Genomic DNA, 16,241 nt, shown 5'->3' on the forward strand with positions numbered 1-16,241 from the left:
ACCATGTAAGTACAAACTAGTCCCTTGTCCCTTGAATTAATTAGAATATATCCTCAATTTTGTAGATGCCAAGATTGCTGAAAGAAGCAAGGGCTTCCAGCTCTGCCTCCCCTTAAAAGATAGGTTTGTGTTGGATCACAGAGATCAGCTATATAGTGTTACTATAACTTTCTAGGTTACGTGTAAGGGATAATCGGTTTCTCAAATTTCTAGAATTAATATAGGATGTGCGGAGCATGATAGACTGTATCTTGTGGTCCCCATAGTATAAAGCATAATAATTATGAATTATTCCACATTCCTGGAAAATGGATCATTAAATAGCTGTCCAGTGATTATTCCTGCATAGTTTTGTAAGTCTTTCTTAAGAATGTTAATTACATGTCCCTCAGCATACTGCAAGTCCAAAGTCTCATAAAATGTTCAATATATGTTAAAGTTGTAAATTTTATACTTACTGTGTTAAACTTGTATTTATGGGATTTTCTCTGACACCAGAGTAAAGAGGTCTGAAAAAGGTTTTTTATTAAGTTGTTGGAACTATTGATACTCCAGTGGTTTTCCTTTCTTCCCATTGTATTTAATTTATCAGGCTTAATGAGGAAGGAGCATCTTTTGCTTAACTGAAATATTTGCCTTTTTTTTTTTCATTTTAGGGCTGCACCTGCGGCATATGGAAGTTCCCAGGCTAGGGGTCAAATTAAAGCTGCAGCTGCCAGCCTCTGCCATAGCCACAGCAATGCCATATCCTTAACCCACTGATCGAGGAGACCAGGGATCAAACCCACATCCTCATGGATACTGGTCAGGTTCGTTACCGCTGAGCCTCAGCAGGAGCTCCCTGAAATATTTACATTTATTATGTAAAGAAGTGACTAGGGAAATAAAACTTTAAAATTGCTTTGTGTGGAGTTCCCATTGTGGCACAGCAGCTTAAGAAGTCAGCTAGTATCCATGAAATTGAGAGTTTGATGGCTGGCGGCTGCAGCTCCGGTTCAGCCCCTAGTAGCCTGGAAACTTCTATATGCCATGGGTGTGGCCCTAAAAAGACAAAAAATAAAAATAAATAAATAAAAGGCTAATTTTAAAAAGTGCTTTGTGCATCTTCCAAAATATTTAACTTGAAGGTGTCTCTTTAAGATCTTTAAAGAGTTCCCGTTGTGGCTCACCAGAAATGAATCTGACTAGCATCCATGAGGACACAGGTTCGATCCCTGCCTCACTCAGTAGGTTAAGAATCCGGCGCTGCCGTGAGCTATGATATAGGTCACAGATACGGCTTGGATCTGGTGTTGCTGTGGCTGTGGTGTAGGCCAGCAGCTACAGTTCTAATTCGACCCCTAGTCCTGGGAACCTCCATATGATCTGTGGGTGCGGTCCTAAAAAGACAAGAAAAAAAACCCCAAAAAACACAAAAAGATCTTTAGAAAGTAATTCTGTGGTATTAAAAAGGTTCAAGAGATATAGAAGAGCTAAATTAAAGATAGACCAAGTTAGTAGAGGCTTTGTGGGTAGGAGGGACAAAAAAGAAAGAAAAATTAAAAACTGAGTAGATATTTTTAATAAAGCTGAGGAAAACCTTAATATGTAGTGTCATATAAGAGAAAGACAAATACTGTATGTTATCATTTGTATGTGGAATCCAAAAAAACAAAACAAATGAATAAATATAACAAAACAAACTGACTCACAAATACAGAGAATAACCTAGTGATTACCAATTGAGGGAGAAGAGGGAGGGCAGGATAGGGTTAAGGGAATAAGAGGTGCAAACTACTATGCATATAATAAATAAGCTACAGGGATAATAATAAACACAGGGAATATATCCTATATTTTATAATAACTTTAAATGAAGTATAATCTGTAAAAATTTTGCATCACTGTGTTGTACATTATATAGCTATGTTATATTATGAAGTTAATGTAATAACCGTAAAAACATTTTTGTCTTGTATGTCATATTCACTGTAGAAAATTCTGAAAAATAGGGAATAAAAATAAGGCCAAAAATATATAAGGTTTCATATTTGAATAAAATATTTTCTTTTTCAAGTGGTCATTATAATTTAGAATATGTAATCCATAAAATATCAATTGGTAGATAAACCTACCCCATCCAGTAGTTGAGCAGCTTACTACAGTTTGTTTCATTATAGAAAAGAATGATACTTTCTGTAATAAAGATTAGTTATTTATATGGAAGGTGGACTGATGGTAAATTTTAGTTAAGTGTTACTTTACATATGTACATATCAAACAGCATATATAGAATCTTTAGAAAATTATGTATGTGATCTTAAAATTTCAGTTATGTTAGGTTGTATACCTTATAGAAATAATCTGTTTTCTCATCAAGGTGTTCAGTACTGTAGAAAAAAGAACAGTATTTGCAAACAACTAAATTGAAACTTTGTGTTAAATCTGCTTCAAGTTTGAATTATGCTATTGACAAGTATAGTATGTTTTTGTATCTGAATTAGTTGATTTTCTTCCTCACACTGCCGATAATTAATTGAGGGAATCTAGGCTTTAATAAATTTTTAATTGTGTGGTAATTATGCCTTTCTATAAATTGCATTCCAGTGATAAAAACCTATTCATAAAACTTATTGAGAGGTTGTAAGTTTTCACTACTTTGCATTTAGCATTCTTATCTTACAGGTTTTAATTAGTGGTATAGGGGAGGAATAAGCACTGAAGCTTAAAGGTCCTTATTCACATTCTCTGAGACATTTTATTCTCATGTTGAATTTATCATATGGACAATTGATTATAGATCTTGGAAATTACCTGAAATTAAGATATAAAAGTATATTGTTATTGTAAAACATGTTAAATTTATATTATTATATCAGAAGTATGTACTTAATATGCAGTATGTGTAGTTTACATAAGTGCAGATTTATTCTGGTTAAGTAGAACTGTGAGTATAAACTAGATAGTAGCAATCTCAGAAAAAAATTTCATATGCTATCTTTTCTTAACCATTAGCTGACATTGACTCCAAAGTTTTGGGTATTTGTAATTTTTTTGATAGTCTCCATTTGGCTACAATAGTGACATAGAAGCTTAAATTTTAGCTATTCAACTTAATTCCGCTTCCTTCAATTTACCAACTTATGTGTGTCTGGCATGCAGTATAAAAATGTAGTAAGCTACTATTTGGTCTTTTTTTTTTTTTCTTTTTCTTTTTTTCATTAGAACCAGCTTAGAAAAGCTCTCATTCTTTCTTTCTTTTATATTGTTTTCTTTTATATAGATTGTCATATTGTGTGTGTATGTATAAATACTTGAAGTCCAGATATTAAAGCTTAGTTTTCTGTCATTTTAGGGCTCAGCTCCAGAGATTGATCCTTCATCTGATGGTTCAAATTTTGGATGGGAGACAAAAATCAAAGCATGGATGGATCGATATGAAGAGGCAAATAATAACCAGTATAGTGAGGGTGTTCAGAGGGAGGCACAAAGAATAGCTCTGAGATTAGGCAATGGAACGGACAAAAAAGAGATAAATAAATCAGATTTGAATACCAACAATTTGCTCTTCAAACCTCCTGTAGAGGTAAATACATCATTTGTCTGACAATGATAAAACAAAACCCTTTTTCTACTGTATATCTTAGACTGAAAGCAATCTGGTAATCTGAGCCTTTTCTTTGATTTTAGAGTCATATACAAAAGAATAAGAAAATTCTGAAATCTGCAAAAGATTTACCTCCCGATGCACTTATCATTGAATACAGAGGGAAGTTTATGCTAAGAGAACAGTTTGAAGCAAATGGATATTTCTTTAAGAGGTATATTCATTTATTTCCCCATGTTAATTTTCTGTAGTTAAGTATCGAATTTTTGGTTATTTTATCACAGTGCTGTGTTTATGTATATTTTGTTTTCTAAGTAATCATTTTAATACTTAAAACTGAGTGTGGTTGAATAGTGATTAAAGATAACTTTCAACTATAATAAAATATTACAGCATAAAAAATGCAGACATATTCCTTAGTCTTTTATCCATCCCTATCTTGCTGACACTCCTAAAATAATCTACTTCAATGATTAAACTGCAGCAACATAGGTGGATGTTAATGAAAAACTCTAATTACCTGAGATTATAAGGAACCCTTTCCATCTAGGACCTTTCCTAATTCCTATAATTGCTAAGACGTTCGATTTGGTTTTGTATTATTGTCACCACTTTCAACTCCAACTTTCTTAATACTGATTGGGGGAGGGAGGTGGGAGTTGATGTGATCTTGTGATAACCATTGCTTCTCTGAGGTCTAGAAATCAGTTTGTATCTCTAGGGATATAACATTCTCAGCCTATATGCTATAATTACTTAAAATATTTCTTATTGTTTATAATTTGAGTTTTTACTTAAGATATGGAAGATATACAAGCATCTCTATAGCATATTCAATCTGAAATAGTGCTATAAATCAAAATCTTAACTGCACTAAAAGATAGGGACTTTAATAAAGGTATCCCATCATGAATCCTTATGCATATAGAGTAGTCACTCCCTTTTTATCATTCTTTTTAAATTCCAATTCACTCCTTCAGTCAGTTACCTTTGATTTAAGGTAAGGTTGTAGGAGCAAGTAAAAATTTTATTAGCATGAATTCACCTAGTGGTTAAGAATGGGTTCTGGTATCAGACTGCCTATTATTCAAATCTTGGCCTCCCTACTTACTTTGAATTTTTTAGAAGTTTCTTAAACTCAAAATGTTAATAGTTCTAATGCAATTTCTTTTTTGTAGACCATACCCTTTTGTTTTATTCTATTCTAAATTTCATGGGCTGGAAATGTGTGTCGATGCAAGGACTTTTGGTAATGAAGCTCGGTTCATCAGGCGTTCTTGTACACCCAATGCAGAGGTAAGCTTCTAGAAATCCTTTGTGGAGGCAGGGGTAGGGAGTATGTGGAGTCTGAATATTAATAAGCACAAGAATCTGGTGAGCTAAAACACTTCAGCTGTCAATGCATTTTATACTACTCAGCATCATTCCATTACAAAAATTTAGGCAACATCAGCTGTGAGGTCTTAAATTACTTTGCATTTGAAAAAATTGTGATGTTCCTTGTAAGAGAAAATATTAGCCTTTTCTGTTTATTCTGGAAGCTCTGTTTATGAGTCAAATATATTCTTTGATTTGATCAAAATAGATAAAGCTGAAAGCTAAAGTAGATTTTATGTGTGCTACTATAAAATTTTTTAAGCTTGTGTTTTAGAAGTGGCATGTAAAGAAATGCCACAGCAATACCAGGTCCGAGCCGCATCTGCAACCTACACCACAGCTCACAGCTGTGATCCTTAACCCACTGAGCAAGGTCAGGTATCAAATCTGCGTCCTCATGGATGCTAGTCAGATTCGTTAACTGCTGAGCCACAATGGGAATTCCTCATGTCTTCTTTTTGACTTAACTAGCTGTGTAATCTTGTCTTTCCTTTAGTTTTTTCCATAAAAAAGTACTATGTGGACTGAAGGAATTAATACATGTAGAGTACTATAGCAGTGTATATCATAGAAAAGTATGGTGTTTACTATTACTGCATATCATCAAATAAAAGATGCCAGCCCTTGTAAAACTTCCAATTTCAGAGATTTTAAAAGGTGAAAAAATAAGCATCATAAAATTAATGAAATAGAGTATTTAATGCTACTAGAGCCTGCATCAAGCTTGCATTAATGTGCTTCCTTCCTGTTGATAACCACTGATTTATGTTACATGTCTTGTAATTAATGGCATTTGTGAATTACTTTGAATAGTTTTTAAAATTGTAAGATGAGATGTTTCTAAAGGTAGAAAATAACATAAAAATATAAACTGCTTATAGAAAGAAAATAACTTATAAAAATATAAAACTGTTTATAGAAATGTAAAATTTTTTTAACTGATAGGTGAGGCATGAAATTGAAGATGGAACCATACATCTTTACATTTATTCTATACAAAGTATTCCAAAAGGAACTGAAATTACTATTGCCTTTGATTTTGACTATGGGAATTGGTAAGTTCAAGCCTATAAATGTGATATCTGTTGTTTTGAAAAATTCCTTAATGTCCTCATAAAAATTTAGGTATTGTTATTACTTTTTTTTTTTTTTGTCTTTTTGCTATTTCTAGGGCCACTCCCGTGTGGCATATGGAGGTTCCCAGGCTAGGGGTCGAATCGGAGCTGTAGCCACAGGCCTACACCACAGCCACAGCAACGCGGGATCCGAGCCGCGTCTGCAACCTACACCACAGCTCACGGCAACGCCGGATCGTTAACCCACTGAGCAAGGGCAGGGACCGAACCCACAACCTCATGGTTCCTAGTCAGATTCGTTAACCACTGCGCCACGACGGGAACTCCTGGTATTGTTATTACTTTTATAACTTTTTATTTTAATTTATCATTAGGCAATTAAAAATACTTGGAAATAAGCACTTTGATATCAGCTTCTATTACAGCATGTTGCTTAGCTCTTTTACACACTTTTCTTATTATCGTAATATAAATGCTCATAGTATTATAATTAATAATCCTAATTCAGCAGTACAATACTGACCTTGTTTCGTTGAGAAATTTTTCCTTCTTTTCTTTCTTGTATTTATGTGGGGGATACACAATAGTCATTCACTTAATTAGGTCAATCAATAGGAATGGATAATTTCACTTTTTGCCCCTCAAAAGAAAAGAAATTGTGCCAAATTTTCTTTGCAGTATAAACTGAAAGGGTTTATTGGAGGTCCTGCAAGGGAACTCTGAGGACTATTGTTGTGAAATGCTAGGAAGAAGGAAAAAGTGAATTCTGAGTATGGAAACTTTAATTTAAAATTTTAAAAATTTAATGTAAAATTTAATAATACTAAAGTTTATGTGCCTACTTCCCAGATTAAGAGACAAAACATTGTCCATTGAAGCCCCTCATGTTTAGTAGCCAGATTGCATCTCTCTTCCCTCTTTTACCAAAGAAAACTGCCATCTTTAATTTAGTGAGTTTAACATTTTTGCAATGTCCGTAGGTGTCCCTAAATAGTATCCATTAATTTTGTTTATTTTGAAAATTCATGTAAATTATAATCTGTATTAGTGTGCATTCGTCTTATTCATTACTTTTGTGAGATTCTGTTCTATTGTTATGTGTAGTTCTAGTTCATTTATTTTTCACTGTGGATGGCATTTATCCATTCTACTACTGGTAGACCTTTAGATTTCTAAAAGTGCTGTACATGTACATGTTCTCTCCATGATAGGTACCCAGGGGTGGAATTATTGGCTTATAAAATATGCACAGCCTCACTTTTTACCAGACTTGGTTTAATGACCATTTTATACTCTCAGAGCTTTACTTGCTTGCAGCATTTTTTTAGTATACAATTTTAAAATTAAAAATTGACATTAACCCATATGAGGTGGTATCTTCTTATATTTGCAATTATCATTTTCCTTGATTATTTTAAGAGCCCAAGGATCCTTTTATATATTCATTTATCATTTGAGTTTGCTCTCTTATGAATTGCCTAATCATCTGTTACTTTTTCTGCTGGGTAGTTTTGTTTTGTTTTGATCAATGTGGGTAGGGGCACTTTTTTATGTATTCTGTAATCTTTGAGTTATAAGGATTTCAGTTCATTTTATCCTATTCTGTATTTTATTTTTATTTTTTAATTTTGTGTTGAAATGCAGAAAATTTTAATATCCATTATGTTTTCTGTCAGTGAGATCCCTCTTCCTTCAGTATGCATCTCCACTTGATTGTTAAAGATATATTTTAACCCTTTCTCCCAAAGAGGTGGAAAATTTAGTTTACTGGTTCTTTGCTCATTTCTTTGAGAGACTTATTTCCCATAGTGGTTAAAATATAAGCTTTTTATAATATGACTTAAGTTTCAAATCCTAGCTCAGTCACTTATTATGTAACCTTGGACCAATTTCTTCATCTCTCTATGCCTCATTACCTTATTGTGAGAATAATAATACTCACCTAACAAGACTGTTTTGAAGAGTCAGTAAGTCTTAGCACATGTAGAATGTTTAAAACAATTCCTGACACAAAGTAAGTGTTGAATAACATTAGCCCTTGACATCATTATTACTTGCAGTGCTGTTATCCTAAAATCAAAGCAAATATCTAGAAAGAGTTTCCAGCTAGTTTCTGTTAACACCTGATTTGAGAGGTGAAGGGTAGGCCATAGTGTTTGAATTCTACCTCTGATTCACAGAATTGGGCAGTTTGACTTGTACTTTTCTACCAGGGTTGAAAGTGAATGAGTATTAGAAACTTGGAAAAGTAAATTATTTTTTATTGTGAACAAACACTAAACTACTCAAAAACATGCAAGGTAGGAGGCTTCTATTATTGTTTAACTCCAGTTTGGGCATTCAGCCTTATCCTAGACATGAACCAAATCTTGTTGGTAGACATAAAGAGGATAGAGTCTTAAAAAAAAAAATAGTGAAGACCTGAAAAGTGTAGGCTTTGGATTCAGACATGTATTTGAATGCCATTAACTACCACTTAACTGTATGACTTTGGATAAGATATTCACCCTCTGAGCTTTAATGTCATCTGTAAAATGGGAGTAATAATTATTACTGCGTGAAGATGAGAGATAGATAGTGTGATTATTTTTCAAGCTTTCGTTTGAAAGAGGGGACACTTAAAGGCAAAAGGAGACATAACTTTTCAGTTTTTTCAAGGCAGCTTATTAAACCTGGTTATTGAAATCATCCTTAAAGTATAAGATAAACGAGTTAGGGTTAGGTATTTATTGTTACTTAGCAATACATACATGGTATTTTTTTATTTAGGTCAGATTTTATTTTCTCATACTCTTTGTATATACTCTGAGGTAAATTGTGGTTTTTGGGTAAGGTAAGACAAGGTATCCCATTTTACTTTAAAAGACCCTGTTTTAATTTATTGGTTTTTTTTCTTTCTACAAACCATTACTAGTAATCCTTATGATTGAGGGCCCAATCTCTGGTCAGAAATTAGCTTCTAATTATTATAGTGTCTTTATGAGAAAATAAAATTTCTTGTCATAGTTACCGAGAATGCAAATTAATATAAAAAGATTGCTTTTTAAGTAGTAAATAGCATATAGTTTTTGCAGTTGCAGCTTAAAATGGATTAGAAAACTTTACAGTTTGTTTTATGTCTTGAATAAATATTTTAACCGGTTTTCTTTTCAGCAAGTACAAGGTGGATTGTGCATGCCTCAAAGAAAATCCAGAGTGCCCTGTTCTAAAACGTAGTTCTGAATCCATGGAAAATATCAATAGTGGTTATGAAACCAGAAGAAAAAAAGGAAAAAAAGAAAAGGATGTTTCAAAAGAAAAAGATACACAAAATCAGAATATTACTTTGGATTGTGAAGGAACAGTGAACAAAATGAAGAGCCCAGAAACTAAACAGAGAAAGCTTTCTCCACTGAGACTCTCAGTATCAAATAATCAGGTACTGATTCTTAGCAATAGAAATCAACAGAAGAAAACTGATTTGTCATATTTTAACCTTTCATGCAAAATGACTTAAAATTTTTAAGTCCATTCTGTTATTTAATGAGGTATAAACATAAAATACAGGTTCTGCTAGAATTTGTACAATACTTGTTAAACTATTAAGAAACAGCTCAGCCAGCAAATCCTAACAGAACTGAATACAAGATTTTCCTAAGACTGGGTAATTTTAAAAATTCTTCCAGATGACACTGTCCTTATGTTTATAATAAATGTGTTTGTTTGTTTAATCTTTTTTAGGGCCGCACCTGCAACACACGGAGGTTCCCAGGTTAGGGGGCGAATTGGAGCTGCAGCTGCCTACACCACAGCCACAGCAATACTGGATCCAAGCTGCGTCTGCAACCTACAACACCACCACAGCTCACAGCAACGCTGGATCCTTAACCCACTGAGTGAGGCCAGGGATTGAACCTTCATCCTCATGGACACTAGTCAGATTCATTTCCGCTGAGCCACAACGGGAACTCCTATAATAAATGTTCTTATTTAAAATAATAAGCCATAATGTTTCCTTTTCTTTCATATTTGGGACATAATAAAATCAATTCTATAGGGATGACATAAGATTTTTGATGGGAAATTCTCTAAAAAACACATAACGTAAATTTGAGCAAAGAGTTTTGATTTATACATTTGCTTCACCAGGAAGTATTTTGTTATATACCCTCTAAACAGATGGAAGTTAGTTAAGAGAAATCTGTTTTTTTTTTTTGTTTTTTTGGTTTTTTTTTTTTTAATTTTTTGGTTGTACCCACAGCATGTGAAAGTTGCTGGACCCTTAACTCTCTGAGTCAGAAGAGAACTCCAGATAAGAACATTATTAAAATTTGAGGAGTTCCTGTTGTGGTGCAGCGGAAATGAATCTGACTAGCATCCGTGAGGACGCAGGTTCGGATCCCTGCCCTCGCTCAGTGGGTTAAGGAGCCTGCATTGCTGTGAGCTGTGGTGTAGGTTGCAGATGCGGCTCAGATCCCAGGTTGCTGTGGCTGTGGCATAGGCTGGTGGCTGACCCCTAGCTTGGGAACCTCCATGTGCCATGGGTGTGGCCCTAAAAAGCAAAAAAAAAGAGAACATTATTAAAATTTGAAAAGCTAAAGCTAAACTATTTGATTGCATGATTTTGAAGTTTCTTAAATTAGGAAACCATTTTTAATTTTCTGAAATGGATTCAAGTATACTTGCAATTTTTATGTTTAGTTCTGGTTGGGAAGACATTTGAAATACATGGTTTGGTGTCTATAGTTTGTATATGGAATAATAGTGTCTATAAAGCAGTCATTTCCATCTTTTCAGGAACCAGATTTTATTGATGATATAGAAGAAAAAACTCCCATTAGCAACGAAGTAGAAATGGAGTCAGAAGAACAAATTGCAGAAAGGAAAAGGAAGATGGTAAGTTGGGAGGCCAGGAACAGCTTCATGCTGTCACTAGGATTTAGTCACCCTTCCCAGAGCTCTTGTTGATGCCTTAGGAGGGCCTTTACTGTGTTCTTTATTTCAAGTTAGCAAACATGATGTGTCACTGAGCATTTCTATTTGGCTTTGTCATTACCATTGAAAAAACTGCCACTAATCTTTTGTATTTTTATTGTGTGTTCATTAGGCAATCTAGGATTTGTGACATTTAAGAATTAAATTTTTTTTCTAAGCTGAATACTATTAATAAATTTTAATGCCAGAATTACTGTTCAAAATGTCTTTCATTATTAACTAAACATATCCTTTATCTTCATAATTTAATGTAAAACAAAAAAATGGAATTTTAAAGCTTAAAATAGCATTAAATAAATGGCTTATGCCAAAAAAACCCAACCCACTGGTAGCTACTTCTGCATCTCATATTGCTATCATAAAATAAGGTTTTTCATTCAAATAAGTTTAGTGTTTATATTCCTTGTACTATTTATTTGCAAAAATCTTCTTAGCCTGTATTAAATACTAGGATGATAATTTCTTAAAAATCCATGATGATTTATCAATTGATACAATATCTAGGCCAGTTGAGAAAATATTACAATATAGTTTGCCTTAAGATTTGAAAATGATGATTCTAGCATGGGTGTTCCCTGCTCCCCTTTAATTTATATGCTCCCTTCTTTCATGTTTTATTGATTTTCATGCTATATTCCATTGAATATAGCATGGTATCATATACTTTGGGGTAAGATCTTGGATTTTGGTCATTGTAGGCCTCCTTAATGTAAGTCTGTTTTATTGCCTTGATGGTCATTCCTCTAACACTGATTGTGAAGTAATGCAGAGCTGTTTCACAGCCTCAGGATTTCAGGAACACTGCTCTGATGGGACCAGGGTAGTGTTAGGAGAGAAGGAAAACAAATAATAGGAAAAAATATTGAAGGAGCTGGTTACAAAGAAAAAAAGGAGTTCTTCCTCTACCCAAAAGAATTATCTTGAACCTTTTTCAAGATTGTTACATCTAATAAATTACCTGTATCCACTCAAATTACTTGTGGCACTTTCTTGATGAGATTTTCATTATTGGCCTGTTCATCCCATAATTCGCAGACCTTTAGAAATCACTTTAGGGTATGACTGGTTTCTGTGTGAGGCATGCATCTGGTACAAATGGCTTTGAGGGTTGTAACAATGCTTTGGGAGGGAGATGAAATATTGCATGCTAATTATATGACTATGGGGCTACTTTTAAAATACTTCCATCAATGCTGAGAAAGTTGGTAGAATTTAGAATATTTTCATTTTCAGATCCCAGGAAATAGAAATGCCCTTTTTGTTAATGATGAATCTTTGGGTAGACAAAAAAGACTTACTTGGGAATCTGTTTTTTATCCTGATTTTGTATAATATATGCTGTATTAATATAAATGAATACTTCATGTTTTTATATCTCTTAGCATATTCATCCACCACCATAGGAATAAACAAGTGTAAATTTAGAATTTGGTAAAGGGATATGAAGTATTTATTTATTTATTTAATTGAAGTACAGTCAATGCACAATATTATATAAGTTACAAGTATACAGTATAGTAATTCAGAATATTTAAAAGTTATACCCCATTTATAGTAATTATAACATATTGGCTCTATCCCCAAATATATATCCTTGTAGTTTTATACCTTGTAGTTTGTACTTCTTAATCCCCTATCATTTCTTCTTCTCCCAGTAACCAACAGTTTGTTCTCTATATCTTTGAGTCTTATGTCACTAGTCTGTTGTATTTCTTAGATTCCACATAATGTGATATCATACAGTATTTGTCTCTTTTATTTCATTTTGTATAATGCCCTCCAGGTCCACCATTGTTGCTGCAAATGGCAAAATTTCATTCTTTTTATGGCTGAGTAGCATTCCATTGTGTGTGTATGTATACACATGTGTGTTTATCACATCTTTATCCATTCATTTGTCATACTTTGGCAATTATAAATAATGCTGCTATGAACATTGGGTTGTATCAAATTAGTGTTTTTGTTTTCTTTAAATATTAAAAAGTGGAGTTGCTGGATCATATTTTTAATTATTTGAGGAACCTCCATACTGTTCTCCACAGTTACTGTACTTAACATTTCCACCAACAGTCCCTTTCAAAATAAAATATTTAAAAATCTTTGGCTTCTTAACCTATAGCGTTCAAAGTCAGGGCAACATAATTAGTTGTAATTGATATATTTGCTTTGATGTTTTAATTATGGAATTGTTGGTATACTCAAATGCCTGGAATGCAAAGCATGTATCTTAGAATTCTTAGGCAATTGGTATCTTCCCCACCACATGCCAAATATTAGTATTTGTGGACTGATATTTGGTTTTGAAAAGTTTAAATACTAACCAGGCTACCTGTTTTCCTAGTGTTTTCCTTTTATACTGCTTATCAATAATTGGAAAGATAGGTCAGGTCCTGAGATACTTATGTCAAACTGATTTAAATTTTGTCCTATGACAGGACTCAAATCATTATAAAAGGAGATACTAGTTCTCATGTATATCTATGAGAGTAGAATATAAAAGAAGTCATACTAGGGAGTTCCCATCGTGGCGCAGTGGTTAACGAATCCGACTAGGAACTATGAGGTTGCAGGTTCAATTCCTGGCCTTCCTCTGTGGGCTAAGAATCCGGTGTTGCCATGAGATGTGGTGTAGGTTGCAGATGCGGCTCGGATCCCACATTGCTGTGGCTGTGGTGTAGGCTGGCAGCTACAGCTCTGATGAGACCCCTAGCCTGGGAATCTCCATGTGCTGTGGGTACAGCCCTAGAAAAGACAAAAAAGACAAAATAAACAAATAAATAAATAAAGTAAAAGGAGTCATACTCTCCTCCCAGATAGTACCATGTAATGTCCAGATTCATATATACCTCAGTCCATCCTTTTGCAGTATAGCTTGAACCATATGAAATTGATCATTTGACAATTTTTACCTGCACAAATGGTATCATACACAAATATTGGCATATTGTTGCTCAGTTTCCAAAAATAGCACCAGTGGATTTATATATTTTGGTTTCTGGTTTATTCTTTTTGTTGAGAATGGAAGATAACATCTCTGCCTTCAGGAGCATTTACAAAACAATTACAATGAAGCAAGAAGTGTTGTAAAGGAGATATGAACATGATAGATAACTTAAGTCTGGAGGGATCTCATGAAGTAGGTAGTATTTATTGATGGACTTTATGTTTAAACAGGCAGATATTAGCTTGTGGCTTGTCTGGAATTGAATGTATGGTTATTTTTTTAGGGGAAATAGCCTCAAGGTAGTTATAAATGTGATAAATCACATTTGACTGGAATTAAAGGCTGGGGTTTTCTTGGGGGGGAGTGGGAGGGATATAGGGAAATAAAATTGGTTGTACATCACTTGAAATGAAGATTTTATGAAAGACTATTCAGATCATTACGTGGCCAGGTTAGAATGCCATTCTTTTATTAGTATCTTCCTTTTTCCTCCATTATATTTTCTCTCTCCTCACCATCCCTTAAGAAGTTATCACACGAATTTCCTGCTGTGGCTCAGCAGGTTAGGAACCCAACTAGTATCCATGAGGATGCAGTTTGATTCCTGGCCTCACTCAGTAGTTTAAAGGATCTGGCGTTGTAGCATAGGTCACAGATGCAGCTTGGATCTAGCATTGCTTTGGCTGTGGTGTAGGCCTGCAGCTGTAGCTCCAATTTGACCCCCAGCCTGGGAACCTTCCATATACCACAGGTTTGGCCATAAAAATATTTTTTTTCAAAGAGTATTACATGCTTACAAATGCTAACTTGTGGCTACATGTATGGAACTGAATAGATGGTTATTGGACATTTTCTCTTTAGCTAGTAAGAGATTCTTTGGCATTGGGTTGGAACTGACTTGGGAGAATCTTAGCACAGTTATACTGAAATTTAGTAAGTTGAAATACAATAATAATACAGCAAGTTGAAATACAGTAGGCTATTTGTACTCACCTGATTCCAAAACCAGGGCATTACTGAGTAGACTCCCCCAGGTCCATGGTAATGGAGGTGTGAGGTTAGCTGGCTATAACCTTGTCAGAGGTGTGTGGAAGGTTGTTAGATATTGGGAAGCTTACCTTATTTTGTTGAACTAAAAAAGGTGATTGATTAAAATATAAAACCTTAGAAACATTTAAATTAAAAAGGAGGCTTGCTTTCCCCTCCCCACCCATTTATAATGGAATGAAAAACATCTCCTTTATAGTATCTCTTAATACTGTATTTTCAAAATAATTTTCCACAACCTTATGGAAAAACTGTACTTGGGGAATACAGTCTTGGTAATATTTGATGGCTTATTATAGTCAGATTGTTTAAACTGGAGTCCATGGAAGGTGGTTCGGGGGGTCTTCATGGTTAGGATAGAAATTTGAGGAACAACAAAAGAATATGAAAAGATAGTCACTAGGCATGACATTCTTGAACTTGTCGAGCAGCAGCGGACAGTCTAGAATTAACTGTGTATCACTAGGATGTAAACTCCATAAGGGCAAGAATTTGCAGTTTTATTCATCGTCACAGCCTCAACTCCTTGAGGGGGGTGTCTTTTATAAAAGTAGATGGTCAGTAAATGAACTTACTAAGTGTTCTTGATAGCTATTTGAGGAAATACATAGATAGACCTGTGAGCGCAAAATAAATGAAGCTTCCTCACAGTCCAGGCAGTGCCCTGGAGGTCTTGCCAGGATATAGGATTCCCCCACTTTTCTCATCCTTGATCCTTCACATCAAAAAATGTAAGATGTTTTGTGAAAAAGAGCTTTGTGGCCAGTTGAGTTTAGTAAACAGTATACTATGTCCCCAGCTTTGAGATTTCCAGTACACATTGGTTTAAAAACTCTTGAGAAATTCTGTTGTTAGCATTTCCTAAACTTGTACATCCTTGCAACTTGTTTTTTGGTAGTGAGACATGACATCCTGAAGATTTTTATTCCATAAAACAAACGCATGCTGAGAAAACACTACTATACAGAATCTGTGCTCTTACTATTATCCCTAAGAAGTGACTTGATTTAGATCATTTTAGAATATGCAAAAGGAATTTTTAATAATAGTGAAATTAGGGTAAGTTTGCCAGAAAAGTCATCTGACATGTTTCATCCATCTTACTTTCCTCACAGCATAATTAGGTTGATGCTGATTACTAATTTTAATTTTCTAAGATTGCATTTTCTCCATCATGGTGTTTAGGAATTGTGTTTCCAAAAATGAATAATGAATGAATGAGTAATTAATTGCAGTA

General features: G+C 34.1%; 1 protein-coding gene across 6 annotated transcripts in view; it reads left to right on the plus strand.

The window, feature by feature from the left end:
- The window catches only part of KMT2E (lysine methyltransferase 2E (inactive)), a 92,579-nt gene that overhangs the window by 59,851 nt on the left and 16,487 nt on the right, over window positions 1-16,241 (plus strand). For all 6 annotated transcript variants that reach the window (XM_047752393.1, XM_047752389.1, XM_047752394.1 and 3 more), the window contains 6 exons: window positions 3,335-3,565; window positions 3,670-3,800; window positions 4,765-4,882; window positions 5,909-6,018; window positions 9,193-9,457; window positions 10,816-10,914. In XM_047752393.1, coding sequence (XP_047608349.1) covers window positions 3,335-3,565; window positions 3,670-3,800; window positions 4,765-4,882; window positions 5,909-6,018; window positions 9,193-9,457; window positions 10,816-10,914 — 954 coding nt within the window. The remainder of the gene's footprint in view (window positions 1-3,334; window positions 3,566-3,669; window positions 3,801-4,764; window positions 4,883-5,908; window positions 6,019-9,192; window positions 9,458-10,815; window positions 10,915-16,241) is intronic.

This window comes from Phacochoerus africanus, chromosome 11 (genome assembly GCF_016906955.1).
Source record: "Phacochoerus africanus isolate WHEZ1 chromosome 11, ROS_Pafr_v1, whole genome shotgun sequence".
In the NCBI taxonomy this organism is placed as follows: Eukaryota; Metazoa; Chordata; class Mammalia; order Artiodactyla; family Suidae; genus Phacochoerus; species Phacochoerus africanus.